The 21,952-nt window shown below is 36.2% G+C and overlaps 1 protein-coding gene across 4 annotated transcripts in view; it reads left to right on the plus strand.

Moving 5' to 3' along the window:
• Nucleotides 1-20,889, plus strand: part of KHDRBS3 (KH RNA binding domain containing, signal transduction associated 3) — a 98,498-nt gene extending 77,609 nt beyond the window's left edge. For all 4 annotated transcript variants that reach the window (XM_026113640.2, XM_026113641.2, XM_026113643.2 and 1 more), the window contains 4 exons: nt 13,049-13,107; nt 16,336-17,433; nt 17,833-17,889; nt 20,131-20,889. In XM_026113640.2, the coding sequence (XP_025969425.1) occupies nt 13,049-13,107; nt 16,336-16,427 (151 nt within the window). In that variant the 3' untranslated portion in view covers nt 16,428-17,433; nt 17,833-17,889; nt 20,131-20,889. The remainder of the gene's footprint in view (nt 1-13,048; nt 13,108-16,335; nt 17,434-17,832; nt 17,890-20,130) is intronic.
• Nucleotides 20,890-21,952: the final 1,063 nt, after the last annotated feature.

A 21,952-nucleotide genomic window follows, 5' to 3' on the forward strand; every position in this document is an offset into this window, starting at 1 on the left:
ACCATTGAGAGATACTTATCACATTTAGGTGCATTACAATGTCTACTGTGAAGCAGATTCTGGAAAAGAGAGTTGTTTTCCTAGTTCAGCTGTATAGCAGCTTGATATTTTGCCTTCGTTATAAACCATGAAAGGAAAACACATTTGAGCAAAGAGGGCATTTACATGTTTAAAACTCATCCTTCAGTGATTAGCATGTAAAATTTTTCTTCTTTCCCTCCATGGAAAAGAAAGGAATAGAATTTCTAGTATATCTTCCAATATTTTTTCCAATAGACTATGGTCTTAATTGTATTGTGTATTAATGAGGAAACTTCAGAAATAGCTTGGAAACGAAAATATGGGTTTGTTCATTAAATTATTTACACTAGTTTTTAAGTATGTAATCCCTGTTCCTGAGCTTCAGCAAACTTGTTTTACATTCACAAGCCTATTTTCCTGTGTGTGATACAGTGGAAACAATTCAAATACTCATTTTGTTTAAGTTTTGCCTATTTCAGTGATTCCTCTGTTAAAGATGGGAATCTGCAATAGAATGGGAAAATACAGTTTTTCTGTGGGTGTGTGACAGACTGCGTGTTGTTCCCCGACAGCACATCGTTGAGATGTCTGTGCACAGGATCATGCTCTCCAAATTTGACCATCCGGTACAACACAGCTGTACTCTCCTGTTCTATTTCTGATTTTCCAGATGTCTGTCTAGCATATTTCCCCAAAACAGCCAAATCTGAGAGGGCCTGGAATGGACGATATGTTCAGATATGAGGATTAACATATTGTGTTTTTCTGTGTGCATTAAGGTAGCTGGGGCTTTGAATGCCTTTATGAACAATCCTTCCTCTTTATAACCTAACCGCTTGCTGTTTCCAGATCATATCCATTTAAATTTTAATGGCATTGCATTTGTTGTTGTGTGCCATTTCTGTATCCTTTCTTGTACTTGGCAATTGTGGCTTTAGTTTAAACCTGTCACTAGACTAATAGGGAGAGAATCATTGGAGTGTTCTCCCAGCTCTCATTCATCTTAATGCCCTGTAATCCTATAGAAGTTATTCTTTAAAACATTTTCTAATCCACAATTGCTTTTATACAATAAAGCCCCAAACAGTGCTTGGGGATGTCTTTTAACAGATTTTTTTCATGTTAAATTGACTTTGAAAAGATATCCCTAGGAGCTGTACCAAACTTGGATGATCACCTCCACAATTTTTTTGAAGAGGTGTGACTAAATGATACAGGTATTTTTTTCAGAGGATTCATGTTAGATGAAAGTCATACCGATGCAAGCTAACTTGGTTAATCAACTGGACTGTTTAGTATTTTTGTGTTTAAAAAAAATAAAAAAGCTAAAATGAATTTAACAAATGAAATATTTCTCAACTTCTGCAAATCAGGCTAGCAGACAGTTTTAAATAGGCAGCCAAACAGTTTTGCCTGAATAGTGTACTGAAAACTCTAAAAAGCTGTGGTCATTGAATGATCCTGAACACCAAACTAAGGAAAGCAGAAAGACTAAAATTAATGTTACTCTGCACTACTAGAGTAGCTTTCCTGAGGGCAAATTTTGCATTATGGAGGCAGTAATTCTTTCATGACACCCATCCTGCATATATATGCAATAGTTTAACACACAAAGCTGTATGCTGGACACATGGCTGCAATCTGCTGGTAGAGTGTGGATTGCACGAGTGAAATGCCACCAAACCAGCCTCCTCTCGTGACACTTGGTGCCGATACTCGTTGCGTGCATGCAGTTTTGTGAGCTTGGTTACTTACAAAACCAAACTGACGCCTAAAGGACTTCTCAAACCTGTCTTGAACTGTAATCCTTTGCTTGGATTTCTTGTGGGTGTTTTAACAGTCTGGTGTTAATGCTAGAGCAATTTTATTAGGAAAGTTCAGAAAAGAATATTGTGGAGGAAACTGAGAATTTAATTGGGTCTTAATTTAAATCTGTAGATCAGCTCAAACATTTTTGGTGTGAAGAAAAATTCTATTAATTTTAAATCTCTAAACGCTATGTTACAAATTAAGCAAACACCCTTTTGTCCCTTAGTGGCTCCATGCATGATCTGCACAAGTGTTTGCGAAGACAGTAATAGGGCAAAGGGAAACGGGTGCTAATAAATCGGCACTGTCAGTTCACTATTTAATGTTCTCCAGAATACATGAGATTTATCACTGAGGAATTGTAGAATAATGGTAGTGTATGGAAACAAAGTCCACTAGGGAGATGTACTACATCATTCGGATTTAGCACTGCCATCTGCTTAATAGCATTGAGATGACTACAGAGATACTTATGATCAACCATTCATAGCAGTGACAGATGCTGCAGTGAGTTAACATGCCAGAGAACGAGGTTTGTTACTAAAATTCAGATTATGTGACAAGGTTGCTGAGAAAGGGGGTGCCTGTTACCTCTCCAGCAGCATTAAAGGTTGCTATTTGCTTTTAAGTTCACTGCCAAGAGATAGTGGCTAATACTGTTACCCCCAAAATGTAGAGAATCATCCAGAGACCATATCTGTCTGCCTTACACCACACAAGTTTCAAATAACATTTTATAGGCTTTTCTGCTAGTATTTACAACTGGATGCAGTAACTTTTTTCCTGAAAAAATGTGCATTCCACTACTTCATTGTTTTTCACCTACAATAGAGGTTAATCTCAACTGTAAAAGCGATAGTTTGCATAACTCTACCTTGTGTCTGCTTAGGGGAAAAATAATGTTAATTTGTTCATGTAGTAATAGTCATTTGGTGTTTAATTGTAATTTAGCTCTATCCTTGAATCAGTCCAGGAGGAAAAAGTAATGTAAGGGAAGTAGGTGTTCATACACAATATCTTTCAGCTTTAGATCATCAGTCTGGGTGACCTCACCTTCACTGAGTTCCAGAAGCTATTATAAAAGAGTATTTAATCTAGACACTAATATAAAAGGGGAAAGATTAGGATTTATTATGACTGCTGGCTTTGTCTGCTCAGTTTTCTGCTCTGTTCTGTCTTCCCCATTTGCTTAGTAATGCTGTAATTTTCTCTTGGAGGTTGGCTTAAGCATAAAGTGTGTTTCTCAGTCACTTTCCTGCATATGTAAAAATAACCATTACCATTTCAAGTTGCGACCAAATGTAATACATTTAAATAACTGCAAGTTGCCCAAGGTCTTAGAGCCATCCAGTCAAGCTAGTCTGAATTTTTGCGGGGAACTGACAAGTGTCCTGTAGTTATACCTATGTTCACTCTGTGCGTCTTATTGTCTAGGCTGCGTTTGTGCATTTGTTAACGTGCCGGGAAATGTAAAGTGTTTGTTGCAGGTTTTTCAAATCATTTATCTGAAAGCATGAAAGAATGATAACTGCACATACGGTAATTCCCAAGCATGCTAAAACCCCACATTATGGATGCAGTGCAGGGGAAGCTTTATTCTCTGGCATTCGTTGAAACTGTAAATGATTCAAGGCATGGAATTTGATGCAAGTAGAGAAGGCGATGGACAAGGAGCCAGTGGTTTGAAAGCTTTGAGGAAGTTCACATTTAGTAGCTTGTGATTACTTAAAATACTATAGAAAAAGTCACAGGTCACTTTGGTTTCTTAAAATTCAAGTTCCTAAACCCCTGAACTTGTGCCAGACCAACAGTACCTTAATTTTGACAAAAACTAATTGCTTGCCAAGACCCCAACACAAATTACTTGACACTCACCATTAGGAACTCAAATTCTCAGGCACATGCTGAAACTAGGTTCAGTCATCACACAAAAGATGACATTACTCTTTATAAGAAGATGATTTTAATAAAGCATTGAGCATATTGATTAGAACCTGGTTCATGGAGGTGTTGCAATTGGTATTTAAAAGTTAATTCCTAACATTTTGTTTGCAGAGCTCAGTGTTTTAAATTTACATTAGGTTTGTCAGTGATCCTGCATTTCCAGGGTGTATAAATATGCATTATATGCAAAACAGTGTCTGCTGCTGTCACTTTTCAAGGTGTAATTCTCTGGATTTTAATGCTAGTAGCTGTTTATTTTTCATGCTCTGACTTGTGCAGAAATCGATCAAGCCACAGCATTTGATTTCTTGTGATAGTGCAAATGGCTAGGATTTTGCAATTTGAGTGTTGCTCATGTGCACCTGGTACATAGGAGCTTATTGGAGTTTATAATTCTGTACAAATCAAGCCTCGGAGCATTCGCATAAACAAGGTAATGTATCTTTTAACTGAAAACTAGTTCCAGATTTTCAGGAATTGATCGCTTTGTGAAAATCCCTGCCATGGGGTTGCCTATGTAAATTTTTATGCCTATTTTATTGGAAAAGCTTTTCTGCAGTCCTTCAGATGTAGGTGGTTTTTAGGTTTAAGTATTTTCTTTTTTGTCACCTGTAAAGTTGTGACAAGATAAAATATTCAAAATTGCCTCTCTAGCACAGATGGTTTTTAATTTTGACTTTAGCATACCTGTTTGAATTAAAATAAAAAAATTGGCTTGCAGAAATCATTGATCTGCAAAACAGGAATACAATTAGGGCAATTTTAGTGCAGTGAAGGAAAAACCCTTTATCTTTCAAGGAAAAATGAGTCGTAACGCAAGTATGGTAGTAGATTATTTAGTAGTTGTTAGGGTTACTTTTAAATTTGTGCTAATAATACTGTGAAATGGCCTTTAGATAATAACATTAATTTGGTTTCTCTCATGGGATTGCTATTTAACTTTATTTTTTAACATCTCCGGAATAATTTACCAACATGTCTCTAAAATATTTTTAAATGAATTCTGTACATGTTTTGAAAACATTTAAGGATGGGTATAGTAATGTCAATCTTTAAATACTTGGGGAATGCAAAAAAGGAATTTGTTCTACTTATTTTGCATGAATGACTTAATTTTGCTTACATGGTTACACAGCCTCTTAAACCTGTGTGTTTGAATCGCCCCAATAAAAAAAGATGAATATTGGTAGGATTTTGGAATTTTTCCTTGGCTTAATACACAGCTGAAGTCAAAAGAAAAGGATAGGTCAAGGAGGATATTCATTTTAAGAAGCCTTTAAGGAGAGAAACTCATTAAAAAGTGATAAAATAAAATACAACATTGTAGATTATTAACAATAGTGACTTTTTGAATTAGTTGTAGTTTAAAAATCTTAATTGTGAGGACTTCCAATTTAATTACAATATGTTTTCACAAAGATAGTTTAAGCTCAGATAATGGAGTTAACAGAAATAAATTGGGTTTAGTAAGTAGCAAAAAATTTGGAAAGACATGTTTTGGAGAAAGTATCCAGTAGCTAGGATTTTGGATGCTGTGGCAATGACTGCTAGTTATATGGTCTTTGGATGCGGAATGTGGATACTGAGGCTTCCAAATTTTGTAAGTTATATTTTTTATTATGAACTTAAAAATAATTTTTCAAATGTCATATGTCAGGATTAATTTTTTACAAGTTTCATTAAAAGAAATAGATAGGAAAGAAGCTGCTTAGTGTCTCTGTGATTAGTGGAAGGATAGCATCACAAATTCATGCTTAGTGAAGAATACACATAGGGCAGCTTTATTTCTCTGCTCTTGAGGTTGGGAGCAGGGAGTGAAAGGGAACTTCACTGGAAGCTCACAGTGTGCTAGCTGGTGTCTCAGCTGTATGGCACAGGCACATGAGAAATTGGGCTTTCTCAGCTCAGGTGGTCACAGAATCCATTTTTGTAGATGCAAACTTTACACCGTTTTGCTGCTTGGTAGTCAACACACTGCAGCTGCTCACTAGCAGTAATTGAAAATTGCAATTTTATCTTTTACAGACTATCCTGAACTGTTTGGCTTGCTTGCAGGGGAAGAAATGATATGCTGCTTTTTTCACTGGGAGGAGGAAAAGTCTGTTTAACTGGGCAGTGTTGGAGAAGGGAGATTTAGTTGCAGAAAAACTTATTAAATTTTTCCTACTTGTTTGTTTCTCCCCCTTGATTTTTATTTTTAGGAAAAAAACCTGGGATCTAGGAATTGTGGCTTTATACACAGTTTAGTATCTATCAGAATTCAGTTTATTGTGGAATAGTTGTGTCAGGTGAGAGCAATATGGGATACATCTGCAGCATATGTGCAGATACAAGTGATGGAGCCCACAGAAGGAGAAAAGTCAAACAAGTCTTAGCAGTTAAGTGCACTGAATTATCCTTTTAGCACAAATGGAAGTGATCTGCCTTATGGTGCTTGGAGAAGCAAGACTCGAACCTCGCTAGTGACTTGTGTAAGGGGCATTAGGGAAGCAGCAGAAAGATCTCAAACATGGCAATGCGTTGCTTTTAAGATCTGCCAGGTCCTTAAAATTTACACAGCCCTGAAAGCAGTTAAACACAGTCTTTCTTTAACCAAATACATTACTTGATGGCACTTTTATTATGTTGAATGATCATCATATAAAACTGGGATGGAATGATAATTTTTTTCCTCTCAAATGCTCTTAAATTCCCACTGATGAGTAAGAGTATCAAATTTATAGGAAAGTTTGAAAGCTGTACTGTATTCCTTCAATAAATTAGAAAGACAAGGTATGATGTATATCTTACTGAGTAGTATTTCTAAGGACAGAATGGTGACATACTGTCTGCAGGTTTTGTGGATGATAACGTATTATAGGGGATGTTGTTATCTTGTACTCCAGTCTGTGGCATGTTATGTTATCTCAAATTTCTAACAACATTTTATGCAGTTTGCAAGAGGAATAACTAAGAGGTATGTTGGATAAGAGATGGAGTTAATACATTTCCAACCCCCGTGCCCATATGGCAATGGGCACTCTTAAAAGTCTTTGACTGATACTGGTCAAATCTTCCTTAGTCTCTGCTGCTTCCCTTGTCCTGAATGGCCTTGTCTGTGCATCCTTTTTCAATGATAATGTTTATGTTGGTTCGGATTTCTGTGCCCATTTGGGGGCTTTGAACACATCTGGTACAGCCCTGGATTTTTTTTAAACTTTCCTGTTTAGTTTCCCCTGATAGGGATCTAGTTCACTTGCCCCATAACTGCTTTGCAGACCAGACAAATGTGATGCGGGGATCACCAGGGTTTGATTCTAATGGGGCAAACCAAATAGATAATGTATGTCCTGAGGTTTTTAGTTTCTCTGCTGGTTCATTCTTGTTTGATATGGAAAATTTTTGTTGTTTTACTTGTCTCCCATGTTTTGGAATGAATTGTTGCTGTATTCTACTTGGGGTTTCAAGATAAAGCTGTAGCTCCCTGCTACTGCTGAGAGAAAGCCTGATGTATTCATTCGATGTGCTTCAGAGTCACCGCTGCTACTTGCCATTTACCTCTTACGTTTTGAGAGATGGCACATGAGTCGAGGCGGTGGGGGAGACTAACGTTCTCAGACAGTAATAATTGGATATTTCGCATGGTAAAACTGCTAGCCATAGGACAAAGTGTAGCCTTCTGCAAGAAATATCTAGACAGACATAGTTCTGTGCCTGGTAGTTAGCGACAGAATGCAGATGTCTCTGAAGGTGTTTCACTATTCCTCTACAAAAGTAAAGCTTATTACCATTTCTGCCATAAAGTGGTTTCTAAGTAGTGATAGCTAAGGGAATCCTTGAGAGGGCAGTCTGGTCATCTTTTAAGATTATATGAAATAGACTTGCAATTGGTGGTATTTGTATAAAATTACAATAGGATATAATTTAAGGAATATCACATCATATTTTTGTATTTTAGAAAGCTTTCACGTATAGGTCTCAATTGCTTTCTGAGATCACTGTCTCCATTTTCCTGAGGGATAAACTGAGATGCAGGGTAATGAGAGTAGTTTATCCAAGACACTTGTGCCAAGAAGTGGCAGAGCTGGGCATTACATAAAACTTTATCTGAAAGATGCAATAAAAACATGCATTTCCTCTTGATATGCTGTTTTTATGCTACCATGCTGAAAACTGGGTTACAGAATCTGATTTTTTTTAATGATCCACAAAAGCATTAAGATCAGGTATTCAACTCAACATTCCAGAAGATTTTGGAGATATGAGAAGCTTCGCTATAGTGAGTAGTTGTCTTAACAATAACATTTGGGACATGCTTCTCCCTGCTTACTGTTGACAGATGTTTTTTGATATCAGAACTAGTTGAGCCTGAAAAGCTGATAGGAAGCTAGCAAAAGCATTGTCCTTGTGGAAAAGTTCTGTTCAGATGTGATTGTATCAGTCAGGGTCTATCGTATAATTCCTCTTGCTGGAAACTTCCTCGTTTCTTCTTTCTCTTTGCTGCTGTTCTGTGCTATATCTTTGTAGAAGGACAAAGATGATGCTTGTAGAGCTATTGTTAAAGTCGCTTTCCATGTTTGGTAGCTTTCTTTAGTCTCTCTGAAAAACTGCCCTGACTTCTAGGTGAAGGGATCAGCCCTCAAGTTACTTCTGATATCAGTGTGCACAAGGGAAAAAAGGATTTCTTGCCATTTTTCCCCTAATATGTGTTGCACTAATTCAAGATTCAGAACTGATTGCAAAGAAACTGGTTTTTATCACTGAGGGAGAAAAGAGTGCTGGTTCAGTTTGTGCTTAAAAATCCAGTAACCAGGCTTGTTGATGACTAACAGCCTGGGCATTTCCATTGAACTACCAGCTTGCAGTGGAGAGCTTTTAGTTTCCCCTTAGCAGTCAGGCTCCCTGTCATACTACTGCTACTTCAAACATAGAAATGGCATAATACTGATACTAGAAGATTTCTGATCTAGAGCTGTGCCAGTCACATTCATTAGTCGCAGTATATTCTGTCTTCATGTATTTAATGCAAATACTACAGAACATCACCACTGCAGTTGACATGCAAATTCTAGGGTTGTCCCCAAAATAGCCTAATGAGTTATTCTGACACCTGCATGAGTATTAGCTTCTTAAAACTCAACTGTTCTGTTGATATCTGTCACCAAAAGAATATCCCAGCATCTCTAGTCAGAAGAAGCTGCTAATTAACATAGTATTAAAGGTAGATACTCCTTAAGACTTGACTGTAATGCTTAGAACAATTATTGCTATTTGATAAAAAAAAAAAATTATTCTTATGGGTCTTCAAGGGTTTTTTCAGAAATCATAAGCTCTCACAGCATGACTTAAATTTCTCAGGCTTTTCTGCTAAGCTGATCTAGAATACCTCTGAATTAAAGTATTTCTTTCATAAGAGTGGTTCTAGAAAATTGGTAGGTAACCTCTCAGTCCTCTGTTTTACTGGAGAAAACAGTTCTTCTGAGTCTTTACTTCATCAGCGATGCACTGCTAGAATCTATGAGCTTGCTCTACTGGATCTCAGGCTGCTTCTTGGACAGAGAGCAGACACTTCCCCTTGGGTGCATTAAAACTGCTTAGGCCTCACTTCACACTTTCTCTAAGCATTATAGGATTAATGTCCAGCTCTCAGCAATTAGAAGCAGCATTTATTTTTATTGTTGCTCGCTAATCCCTTTGTACCACTGAGTAAGTAGCTTGGGAGGTTCCTGGGTTTTATGTTGATGTGGATAATCGAAGACTCTTTCTTTATTGCTCATTTTTTTCCTGTCAAACCAAAGACATTGCTGGCATGGGCATACAAAAGATATTTAATATGAGTAGATACAGACAAGAGCTCTGTATGGAAGATCTCATTCACAGCTGATATTCCAGTGTTGATTATACTTGTACTCCTTGATGGTTAGGAAAATGCTTGAAAAGCTCACCTGACTATAATAAATAATAGTGATCCATGTACAGGATAGACACCACAAATCTTTCAGGTACTGCTTCCATCTTCTGCTAGGCAGAAATTGCTAACAGGCACCTGGAGAAGTAAGAAAAACTTTAGAAAAGTTGAGGAAAATGGCTTTAACAAGACATCTCACATCTAAAGGTGTATTATCTCAAAGCAGATTCCAGGCTCAGCCTTGCTGGGTTAGAGGAAGGGAATCCTGTGATTCATAGGTTCTCCCCCCCCGCCCCCTTGAAAGGAGGGAGGTGCATAGGGTGAAGGAGGATGTGTTTTGGGTTTTTCTTCTTTGTATGAGAGGAAACGAAGGGAATGGGAGGAAAATGGTCCTTTGCAGAATAGATCAGTTAAAAGGAAATACAAAATATTAAGTCTTCAGTCAGAACTCTTCCAGATGCTGTAGATCCTATATTATAAAAAAAAAAAAAAAAAAAAAAAAAAAAAGTCAAGGTTGTTTTTTCAAACAAATCATACAGGTAGGTCCTGCTAGTGTTTTTGTTTTACTCATGTGTAATGATTTTTAAAGTAAATGGCAGTTTGAAAATTTAAAACACCTGTTTCGACATCACACTTTCTGCCTAGAGCAAGAATCATTTGTTGTAGATATTAAACTCCTCACAACAGAACTGACCTCTGCTCTCTCAATTAATGAGTTTAAACATACAATTTGGAGAGAAGCTTGTTTCTGATATTACAGATTCCTCTGACTAGTTTTCCTTTTAGCAGGTGCTTGCTTCAGAAGGAACACAGGTCTGTAAATTGCTGGTAACTTAATGTATAATACCAGATGTATTTGCATAATTCCTCCCAGAAAATTCAAACATACCTTAGCCCTTGGACTTCACAGCCAAGACCAATTCAGACTCCGCTACATGTGAAACAAAATATTTTGTTCATGTTTGCTTTTACCCAGAACTCCTTGCAGCTATCTGCACGTACTCTTTGGGTCATGGTCTTTCAGTTGTCTTTCCTGAAGTTTTGCGTTTGTTTAATATACAGTGGAACTAAGAGTTAGTGTTGCTGTCTTTATGGAGCACAAATGAAAGTGCTCAGAGTACTGCACCACGCTGAGCAGTTGCATGTTATTTGTACTTTTGGGGGGCAGATTATTAATTCTGAAGGTTCTGTCCACTAATAAAGATGGATCATGGTATGCTTTCAGTGTAAGTAAAATGTTTTTCCATTCCAATGTTTATTAGTTTTGCAGTTTACATTCCATAAAATCAGCCATTTTTTGTTTAATAGAAATCTTAGGTCTGTGAAATGAAACCCTGCTGAAGTAATTCTGACAGGATTGACAGATACAGTGATAAGGCTCAGCTGCTATATATTTCTAAACTAGATGACAGCCTTAAAATAAATAATCAAATACCATGTGGAATGATAGTCAATGTCAGTTTTAAGTTCTTAACTGTCTGAATAAAGATTGTTTATCACTGAGTTGCTTCAGGACAAAATTATATGATTTCCTATTCTCCAAATTTTGTCCTTGTTACTCTCATCTGCATTGCATGGGCTGACAAGCCATAGATGGTGTCTAGGTTGTTTTTATTTTCTATTTTTTTAAATGCTGGTTCATATGCTAGGAATGAGAAACACTCACCCACGTTTTTTGGTATGCATTTGCAGACACTAGGATGTTCATTCCTCTAGCCTGGATTATTTTCTGTAGTTCAAAAGTTAGTTAAAAACCAAGCGATCTGTCTTTGTCTTGTAACTTCATTCAGCTTAGAAACAATTGTGATTTAGATATTACTTGTATTATACAAAAGCTGTATCTGCTGACTTGCTTTAAGACTATAAATTGCCTTTTTCTCTCTGATTTTTATCTTATGTTAGTAATCAATCTTATGTTAGGAACATTTTGTTGATGTTGGTAATTGATAGTGTTCATATGTTAAAGTGATTTCCTTCCCGGTCTAAAGGTAAAGATTTGTCACCATCAGTCTGCAAAGTATTTCTTTTCCAAGTATCAGCCCTGAACAAGTTGTGGGATATTGAACAATCATTTATCTTTCTGTCCTTTTTATAAAAACCAAGAAATTTAGAGACTTGCTTTTGATGTCCTCCAAACATATCTAATAGACTTTGCTTCATACAGACTATGGAAGACTACAGAAAGGCTATCCACATCTACAGTTGTATGAAACATGAAAACACGATGGAAAAGTAACATGGAATAAGACGTGTCCGGGGGTTTCCATTCAGTGGTCTTATTTCATGGTTGTAAAAATGCAATGCCATTGCATTTTTATTTATATTAAGTTCCAAAGTTATAAAATTGCTTTCCACTTAAAGCAGTTTCAAGGTTTTTCATACTCCACTGGTGAGTATCATCTCCTTCTGAGCCTCATAATGAATTTTGAAGGCTGTTTTAGCCCATGGGCTTTAATATTACTACAGATTCTTGAATCTTAGCTGCTGCAGATTTCAGTTTAACTCTGAAGTTCCTGTTGCCATTTCTAGTAAAATTATTAAAATGATAGTCTTCAAATATATGCACATGCATTTTGTTTTGAAGACTGGACCTCAGAGACAGTATTTAGCCCTCAGATCAGTATGTTGCTTGTCCTTCATGTTTTCTACCAGTGAATTTTGAATTCACTGCTCTGGTCAAAAGTGAGGTATCTTTAATAGACTTCTCAAAATGAAGAGATGCAAAGGCAAAATACTAGACAATGGTAGGTAGTGAGTAGAGAAGTTTGTAAGGCAAAGGAATTGCATTCAATACCTAGGCCTAACACTCTTCCTTCACTGGTACTCTAAGACCTTCAACCTTCCCATCTGTAAGTAGTGCTAACAGTTTACATCTCTCCAGGGAGGAGTGGAGTCCATGTTTATGATTTAATGACACTTTTCAGTAAACATACAGAGATTTTGTCTTTATAGCTTGGAGGCATTTCACCAAAAGATTTTGGTGTGGTGGTGGTGTAATGTTTGAACAACTACGTAAGATACTGTGAATTAAGAAAATGCAATTCAAAGTGCTTTTGAATGCATGTTCATTTCCCAAGATTTGTCCAATATGAAAATCCCACAGCATCATGTAGCACTATGGACCCGGGGCTCTCTGATGTAAAACGATCCTAAGTGAATGTAAATAATTTTTAGAGTTTGTTTTCCTGTCTTGTTAATGGATAAACAGGACCTAAGCTGTTGTCATGTTACTTGGGTGCTAAGCTTCCCTAATGGAGGTCATGTCTACTTCCTTCAGGCTTTCTTCTTTTCAAAGATATAATGAGATGGTAAGCATTGTTTCTTAAATTGTAACTGTGTTATGTCTTGTTCCCTTTTCTCTTCCTACTCCCTTCTCCTCCTCTACAGTGGAGCAGATTACTATGACTATGGGCATGGACTGAGTGAAGAAACGTACGACTCTTACGGTGAGTGGTGTTATGAGCTGTATGGCTAAAGCAGGGAAGGTTTCTGAAAAAATAATTTCATCGGAAAAGAATCTCCCTAAGGAAAGCTTGAATTCTACAGCAGACAACTGCTGTTCAGGGATTCCTGACCGAGAGCTCCACCTGTGATTATTGCGACAAATACAGCAAGAGGTGTCCGTGATCTGTTAGCCACTCTAATCATGCGGAAGTGGGGTGGTTTTGTTGTTTGGTTCGGTTTTAAGTAGGCTTGTGTACGCTTTTCATATAACATTCAATGATATTTAGGAAAATATCAGGGATGCATGGCCTTAGCTCAGGAGTTGTTCATCCATGAAGGGAAATGTTTCTCGTGGGGCACAACTGGCACTGAACTTGGTATGAACTAAGAACATGCTGAAGTTCTCTGCTGGTCAGGGCCTAACTGAGTGCATTTTAGACTTGTATGGTCTTTTGGTATTAGTGCACTTTCAAGCTGCATACTCATGAAATCAAGCAGGGAGTCATTATGTAAAGGTTATGAAAGTACTTTAGGTAGTTAATAGACATGAGGGCAGTGGGTAACTCATACGGAGACAAAACAATGCATGATGAAGAAAAAGGCATATGCCAGTGGGATGAATTACATTTTTTTTTTTCAATTAGAAGTGCAGTGGTGACAGGTTTAATTAAAGAAATGTGTTATGGATTAGAAACATGAAGCATGTTAAAAGGCACCTTTGCTTAAGGGATAAATGTTAAGTCTCTGGCTAGAGATCAGAGAAACAGTTGCTGATCACTCAAAAGCCTCCAGTGTTGGAGGATTGCTAGCAACTAATGCAAGTTGTGATTCTGGGTAATGGATATCACAGTGACTTTAGGACCCACATAAAAGTATTCTATGATTTATTTCTTAAACTTCATTTTGCAGTGTTTCCTGTGGAAAACAAATTAGCTCAACTAAGATTTGTTTGTTGTGATAAATGCATCTAATGCGGAGGTTTGTTTAATGTCATCTACTTAAACTAATCCAGTTTGCTAAAGGGAAAGATCAGTTCATCAAAAGAAGAGGTCATTTGAAGTTCCTCTGTCTGACAGCACTTTCAGTTGGTCTTGATAGTTATATGCCTTAAATCACTTTGTATTTCAGCATTAAAATAAACTGTTAGCCAGTGTAAATCTGATTTCTCAGAGTATTTCATTAATGGAAAATTGATAGGGGAAAAGCATACAAAACTATCTAATCTAGGTAGAGTTGATTAAGAGGAAAAATGTAGATTGCAGTATTTAAGATTGAAATTACACACTTTTCACTGGTTTTGCACTTAAAATTAGTTTTGTCATTTATTATTTATATAATTATTAGAATTTTTTTTATTTAAAGAGCAGACACTCAGACTACTGACTTGACTTATTTTCTCATATTGAGAGGATGATTGTAAATACCTTGGAGAAAGTATATGGATTACAACCAATGAAGTCTTCGTGCCTACAAGTCAGACACCTTATTTCTTAATGCAAATAGGTCCTGAAATGCAGAATTAGGTACCAGTCATCACCTATACAGTATGTAAGGAACATTAGAGGCCTCAGAATAAGTTGTATAACTGAGCAGATAGCTGCTTAGAGCTGGCCATGAAGAAATAGTGTCCTATAAAGTATCTAAACTTTTCCTCCCCTAAAAAGCTGAAGTCCAGAGGATATAGGAAGAAGTTTTTTAGGATTGAAAGCACCTAATGGCACTGAAAGGAAAACACATAGAAAGGAATGTGACTCTTCAGCCTACTGATCTAGCAAATCGCTTATAGTCATCTTATACTGTTCTTTTTCCTTAACCAAGACTGCTTTTCATATTTTTTAACTTAGTTTATTGTAGCAGTGCTTAAAATCTGGGATTTTCTTTAATACTTTACCCTCAGCCAGCTGCCTTAACTGTTAAGCCAGGATTGTTGTCTTTTCTGGATTTGAATCTTGTTTTCCTTGTGATGACAAAGCACAAGAGGTTGATTCTCATGCATGTTACCTTGTAATCAAATGCTGGGGAACTCGCCTAAGTCATGGGTTTTATTCTTCCAACCTGGCAGTGGAATTGAATTTGTGCCATTTACCTCCTGGACAAATGTTCTGTCCACTTAGTGAGATATTTAATCTACACTCCATAGGCAACACCTGAGTCTTAAAAGTTGAGGTAGCTCAGATGAGATTTTTATAAAAGAGACTATGAAATTGGACCCTCTGGAGCTTTTTCTGCTGTAGGATTCCTGTCACCTGATCTGAGGTATCCGAGGGAGTTACTTAGCCCATTTGGAGAAGTTCAGGGGTTCTTTGACTGTTGACTTCCTATTCAGTAGAAAGGGTGATGCCTGCATTTTGGTTGACCCCCTATCTAGTCGTTGAGCTACCCAGTTCCACCCCCAGTTTCTGGATTGCATGGGGTTCACTTAGGCACCTGTCTGCCTTAGGGCAGGGCAATTCCAAAAAAGCAGAACAAGAAGCACATACACTATTTTCAGATCTAGGGGGGTGGTAGTTCTGGTTGTAAATACAGGCACAGTAGGTCTCTGATTCTCATTTATTATCACATTATTACTTTAACATTACCATTAAAATGACAGGATTATGAAGCATTAAATATAGCACATAAATAAAGACTTTTTACAAGTTTCTTATGCTGTCATAATTCAAATGAGCAATGCCCCTTGCCCTTTTAATTTTTTAATAATCTGCCTTCCTAACTTGCATTTTAGAGGAAGTATCTTTATAGTGAAGACTGTTGCCTCTAGCTTATGCTGGAAGCCACAGGTGCTTGTAGTGAAATATAAAGCTTTTCCCTTGTAGATTGTGTATTTGAATTAAGCCTAAACTGATTCAGATCCAAACAAACTTCTTTCTGAGGATTGTTCATGCGCTAGTGTTTGATTCAGATCATCTGTTCACTTCCTTATAGCATAATGGTCAGTCCGCTACTATAGTTGGCGTTTCTGTCTGTATCTGCAGCAGGCAGGCCCAACCGAATGCCAGGGACACAAATAGGGTTTCACCACTGTCACTGCCCAGTGTTCTACGTTGAAAGAGCTCTGTGGGTAGCTCATGCAGACCTGTGTGATACCCAGATTTCCTGGTTCACATTCTGGACTTCAGTTTCTACAGCTCTGAGTAAATGTCTTAATTTTTTGGTCATTTAATTGTGAATTAAGTACAGTATCTCTGAGAACATTGAAAGAAATCTTACTATGCTTTCCTTTCTTGTAGGGCAAGAAGAATGGACCAACTCAAGACACAAGGCACCTTCAGCAAGGACAACAAAAGGAGTCTACAGAGACCAGCCATATGCCAGATACTGATTGTACTGTCTGATGTTGTGAAATATCCAATCTCCACCAGTCCTGTATACTGTTCAAAGTAATTTTTTCTATGAACAATCCCTTTTTATTAAATCAAATTGCTTAAAAATCTGAATGGATGGACTGAATTTAAAATATGTTGTTGAAAGAACAACCTGGACAGAAAGATATGTAAAACAAGGAATTTTGTTATTTCCAAACTGTATTTGAAAAATAGGCAATCAAAAAAATAACCTTTGATTAACTAGTGTTAAAAAACTAGGTTTACTAAATATGTTAGTCCATTCTTTTAACATAAGCGTAACCTTTTATTTTAAAGGTTTTCAACAATTTAGTTTTTAGTTTTTATTTTCAGCCATTTGCTAGTTTTTCTCTTTGCAAATATGCGTAAAAAGGGAAGCAAAGTACAAATGCAAATAATGTGGTATTTTGTAACTCAAGTCTTGAAATGTTCTGTAGTGTTAAGCAAAGTTTTACCCTTGCTTGATACTAAATAAACTTTTGAAAGAAAAACAGTGTGTGTGAGATTAATTTTATGCTTTATTTTATAATAAAACTTCATAAATAGTAGTAAACAGGGAGAAATCCATTTAACAATGATCAGCATAAAAGGCTCATATTAAACATTGCACACCTTAAAAAAAAATGGTATAAACCTAAATGTACACTTATATACTCACAGTAGATTTAAATGATGTTTAAAGTATCCAAATGGTATGGATCTGCTTGAGTGCCACATTAAATCAAAATATTTTTGTTAAAAATGGTTTAAAATAGCTAATGAATTTTCTGAAAAAGATGTGACTAGTTTTCATCTTGTTGAGCGTTTTTTCAATAGTGCAACTTTGGAATTTTTATGAGAATTTTGGTACGTTAATGACCACCTCGCTCCGTGCTGGAAGCAATAAACACAAAGCTTTTAAAGACTTTCTGACTTGACTAATTGAGGTCGCTTTCGTCAGAGGCAGAGGATGTGTAACCCTTAAAACGGTCTTCATTTGCAAAGGTAAATAAATCAAATAAGATTTTAATCTCACTTAATTTATATAACCAATAAAAACAGGGAGACTACAACTTAGTTTTATTTTAGAGTTTAGGAGAAGCTTCAAGATCACCTAAATTCTTTTAAAACGTTCAATTTGTGTTAGTAATCTAAAAAGCCTTAGCTTAGTTAGTTAAATTTGGACAAACTATTCCCTATTAAACAAATGTAAAACCTCATAACCAACAGTTTGTAGTATATTCTTTTTCCATAAATTCTAGTAACTTAGGTAACTTTTGTAAGTTACATTTAAAGCTTTTCATTTAATCATTAAGTTTCTTTTAATTATAGTTAATTTGCATTTTCTTCAGTTTTTATTTGAAAGTCTTTCATATTTAGTAAATTTGTTTTTCCTCTTGTCAGGAAACCCAACTCCTTGGAGAGCCAGGAGAACAAAAACCTTAATCTTCTGATGCTTTGGTAGGTATCTTTACTCATCTGTGAAACTGAGAGATATAATGAGGCTTTCAGTCAGGTCCTTTATTTTTTTGTATACATAGGGCTTTAATTACATAATGGTTACAGGTGCTGGCCCTAAGACTGATCAAAATTATTGACTACTTTGAAATTTTCTGGAAAAATTACAGCTTTAAAAACTAATCACATTAAACTATCTTGGTGTGTGGACACTGTTCTATGGGCTGTTTTTTGGTGCTTATTATTTAACTACACCTGTGATTGGAAATCAAAAGACATACTTAGCTTTGATTACATTTCAGCTGACTAGGTAGTTTCATCAGACAGATAAAAGCAAGAGAATTAATGCAATTTTATGCTAGTAGTGTTCAAATGAGAACGTAAAACTCTAATCCAGTCAGCAAACGTGTGTAAGCTTGTTTGACAAAGCTGAAGAAAGCATTTTCGAAGTCAGTCATTTCTGCACAAGGAATGAACTGGATTTTAGTACAAATGAAGGAGGGCAAGTCCACTGAGAGACATTAGCTGCAGAATAGCTTGCCTTACTGTTTCTGATGAATTTAATACATAAACTATAAAATCAGCTGTGCTTGTGCTCAGACTATATATATATATATATGTATATATATATATATATATAAATAAAAAAATATATTTTTTTCTTTATTTTATACTTGGAGTGGTAATTCTGCTAATTTCAGGAACTCAGTGTCTTTGTACTGTAGAGCTCTATATTTTGAAATATTGCACATATTGCACTGATTCTAGATACCATAGGTGATTGCTTTCGCAGGCAGAAAGAACACTTTGCACATACAAAATAACTTTAGAACAATTTTGAGACCATTATAAAGACTTAAAGAAAAGGACCCTGTAAAGGTTAGCAGAGGTCAGACAAGATTTCTGTGCTCTGCAGCTCAAAAAGTGGAGGTTCAATAAAAATAAGGCTAGCTAGAGCTGCTACAGCAGAATGAGTATATAAATAAATCATGTTAAAACACATACTGGTCAGATCTTTCTGTTGACATCTTTGAAGTTGCATAATATCAGGAAGTGTTACATAAGCCATATGAAGTCTTCATTGGTAAACACAAAGTTTTACATAAACTGTGTATGAGGAAACGTGATGGCTTAAATCTAAAATACCGAGTAGCAGGGATGAGTAATAGAGGAATGACTGAATTGGAAGTGACTTCAGCCTGCCAGAATGTTTATCCAACTCATGTTTCTTGATGGCAGCTTTCCTTAGTGCCTCCTGTAGGGAGGATGAGTTAAATAGCATCACCTTCTGCTGTCTTGCTGCTGCTCTGTCCCAAAAAGCCTGTGAACCTTGCACCTATGCCTATGCTATGGCCATACGGTGCTCCCTTTAAGTAACTGTGGCCCACCTTGACCGAAAGGTTAACACTTGAGTCCAATTTTAGTTGCACTTTTAAGCAGTTGCAGAATCTGACTATGAAACATATAAGAAAAAACTGTCTGCATGTATATTGACCATAATGGTGTGGTATGAATTTTAAAACCACTCTCCCCTCTTCAAATCCCTCACACTCATCCTTCTTATTTCTGCTAGGAAAAATCTGTTTTTGTGCCTCTCCTTCAAAAAAGTTTATATAAATGCTCATGTCTTATACATGTGTATTCAATGAATTACATCAGTTCAAACAGCTGCTTTTAGATATTCTTAGAAACTACGAATTTGCAGTGCAAAAGTTCTCTTGACAGTTCCTGAAATAACATGCATTAACATTGTGTTCTGCTATTGCATTTATGTTTGGGGATTTTTTTGTTTCCTCTTTAGATTAATCTATGAAATGGAATTGGTTAGCTTTCGTATAGGAAGAAAAATCTAAAAAGTTGCCTGAATTAATTTTTTTTTTTTTTTTAGTGTAGAAATCAGCCTTCCTTTATTGTGACAAACTTCAGTAGGAACATTCATCCATTCTAGTAGGATTTCATGTTTTTACACTGGTCAGTTGCTGTGTGTCAAACAAATGGTCAAACAAATAGGAAACATTATAACTAATATCATTAATTTGTCGTTATTGAACAGAACCTTTTGATCATATTTGCACTGAATTACAGTGATAGGACAGTTTCTGCAATAGTTTCCATAAATCTACATACATTTATTACCTACTTAATTGCCTGATCCCATTGCTTGCAATCTGGCAGTCTCCAGAGAATCAGAAATCATTACTCTCCAGATGTATACAAATAAATTCCATTTTGCTCTTTTTTCAGGGACTTCTGCCATGTTAATTATGGACTGCTTAGAGCATTGTACTTGTCAGCGTACCTAGGCAACGAGACTGGCTTCGGAATATGAAAATCCTGTTCTGTATCTCTTGTATTAAAGCCTTAAAGTGTATAACATTATACACTTTTTTAAAAAATTGTACATAAACATGTAATTGTTTAGTGACTCAACAGTGTTTTATTTGGATCTCAATAAAGAATTTTCATTTTGGTTCTTGTACCAAGCAATAATGCAACCTCATGTTCCTTCAGTGACTTTTTTTTAGCCTTATGCAGCAAGTGTGAGAGAGTGTGTGTGAAGTCCCATGACTGAAGTTTAAATATGCTTTTGGAAATAGCTTGTCTAATGTATGAGCAACATGGATAAGTTAAAAATGAAGATTAGTGTTTTATGCTGAAGCTTTTCTTATTAGCTGAATGTAAACAGGCCTGCTCAGAACAAGGCTCCTGGTTAGAAATAATGCTCCAACTTCCATTTCCTTCAGAAACTTGTTATATAACATGAACGTATTTTAATCCCTGTTGAGTATATTATACTGCTTATTCTCTTTCACTTGGTCTTTGCATAGAAATGCTTTCTCTTCTAATATACAATCACGGTTTTCTAGTGGTAGAATTCTGGATGAGGCTTTTATGCCTTGATGAATCTTGTATCCAACAGTCATGTTTCCTTAATGCTTTCTCTGTTTTATATTAATTGTGGTTGTGATGATTTGTAACAGAAATAAACTTCTGATAATTTAACTACTTGTGCTCTTTTTGTAAATGCCGCTTGCCAAGCGTGAATGTCTTCCCATACCTCGGGTATGTGTTTTCATCAGTTGTCTATCCTGTATTCACTTATGCCCTTCTGGAGATGAATTTGAGATTCACTTGAGCTTGCCTCATTTACATTTATTTTGAAAATGAGTAATATCACTTAATACTTTCTCCACACCAAACATGTCGTCTTCAACATATATTGCTTTTTTTCCTAGTACAACATACTGACTTTTGAAGAGTGGCTTTGAAATTTTGGGGGCTGTGGGGGATAATAAAGTTCTCATTCTTCACACTGATCAAAGCATCTTGACTGAATGATACCATTTTTAATAGGCTATAAAAAGTTTTGACCATAGCATTAAAAAAAGTCTGTCTCTATGTATATGTATTTTTTTGGCCTTTGAACACTTAAGGCAGTTTTATCAGTTACTCCCATAATCCCAAAAGGTTTTCCAACCATCTTTCACTGTACTACAACTGCACTTCTGTAATGTTTTCCATGGCAACAGATGGTGATTATTTAAATAAATAAAATTTAAAAAAAATGTGAATAAGAGCAAGAGATATGTATAATAATGGATTCTCTTCAGAGTGGTAGGCAGGAACCTCTGATGTGGAACAGTGACTAACGTTTTAAATGCTAGCCAGGTATAAAAATTGTATATAAATACTGTGGGAGGAATTTAGATAAGCAGATTGCAATTTCACTAGCTGTCATTTGGACCAGACACTAAGATTACCAACAGTCTCATCTGAGGAGTGATATGGACTATTTAATGAGTAAAGCATCAGGTTTTCACTCTGGAGTGGTGGACTGCTATTCAATAAAACTACATCAACAGCAGACCTTCCTAAAGTCAATGCTAAAATGTTTTGCTCATATGACTTTAATATAGGGCAGTATCACAGCTATTTCTATGCTGCCCCGATGGCTTTAACCTTCCTGGTGAGACGACAGCCCTGAGTCTCCGTTCTGTGTTACCAGTTTTACATGATGTTGCCTTACTTAAGGATTTTAGAGCAAGGACAGGAGTCCGCTGCCTAA

This window comes from Dromaius novaehollandiae, chromosome 2 (genome assembly GCF_036370855.1).
Source record: "Dromaius novaehollandiae isolate bDroNov1 chromosome 2, bDroNov1.hap1, whole genome shotgun sequence".
Classification (NCBI taxonomy): Eukaryota; Metazoa; Chordata; class Aves; order Casuariiformes; family Dromaiidae; genus Dromaius; species Dromaius novaehollandiae.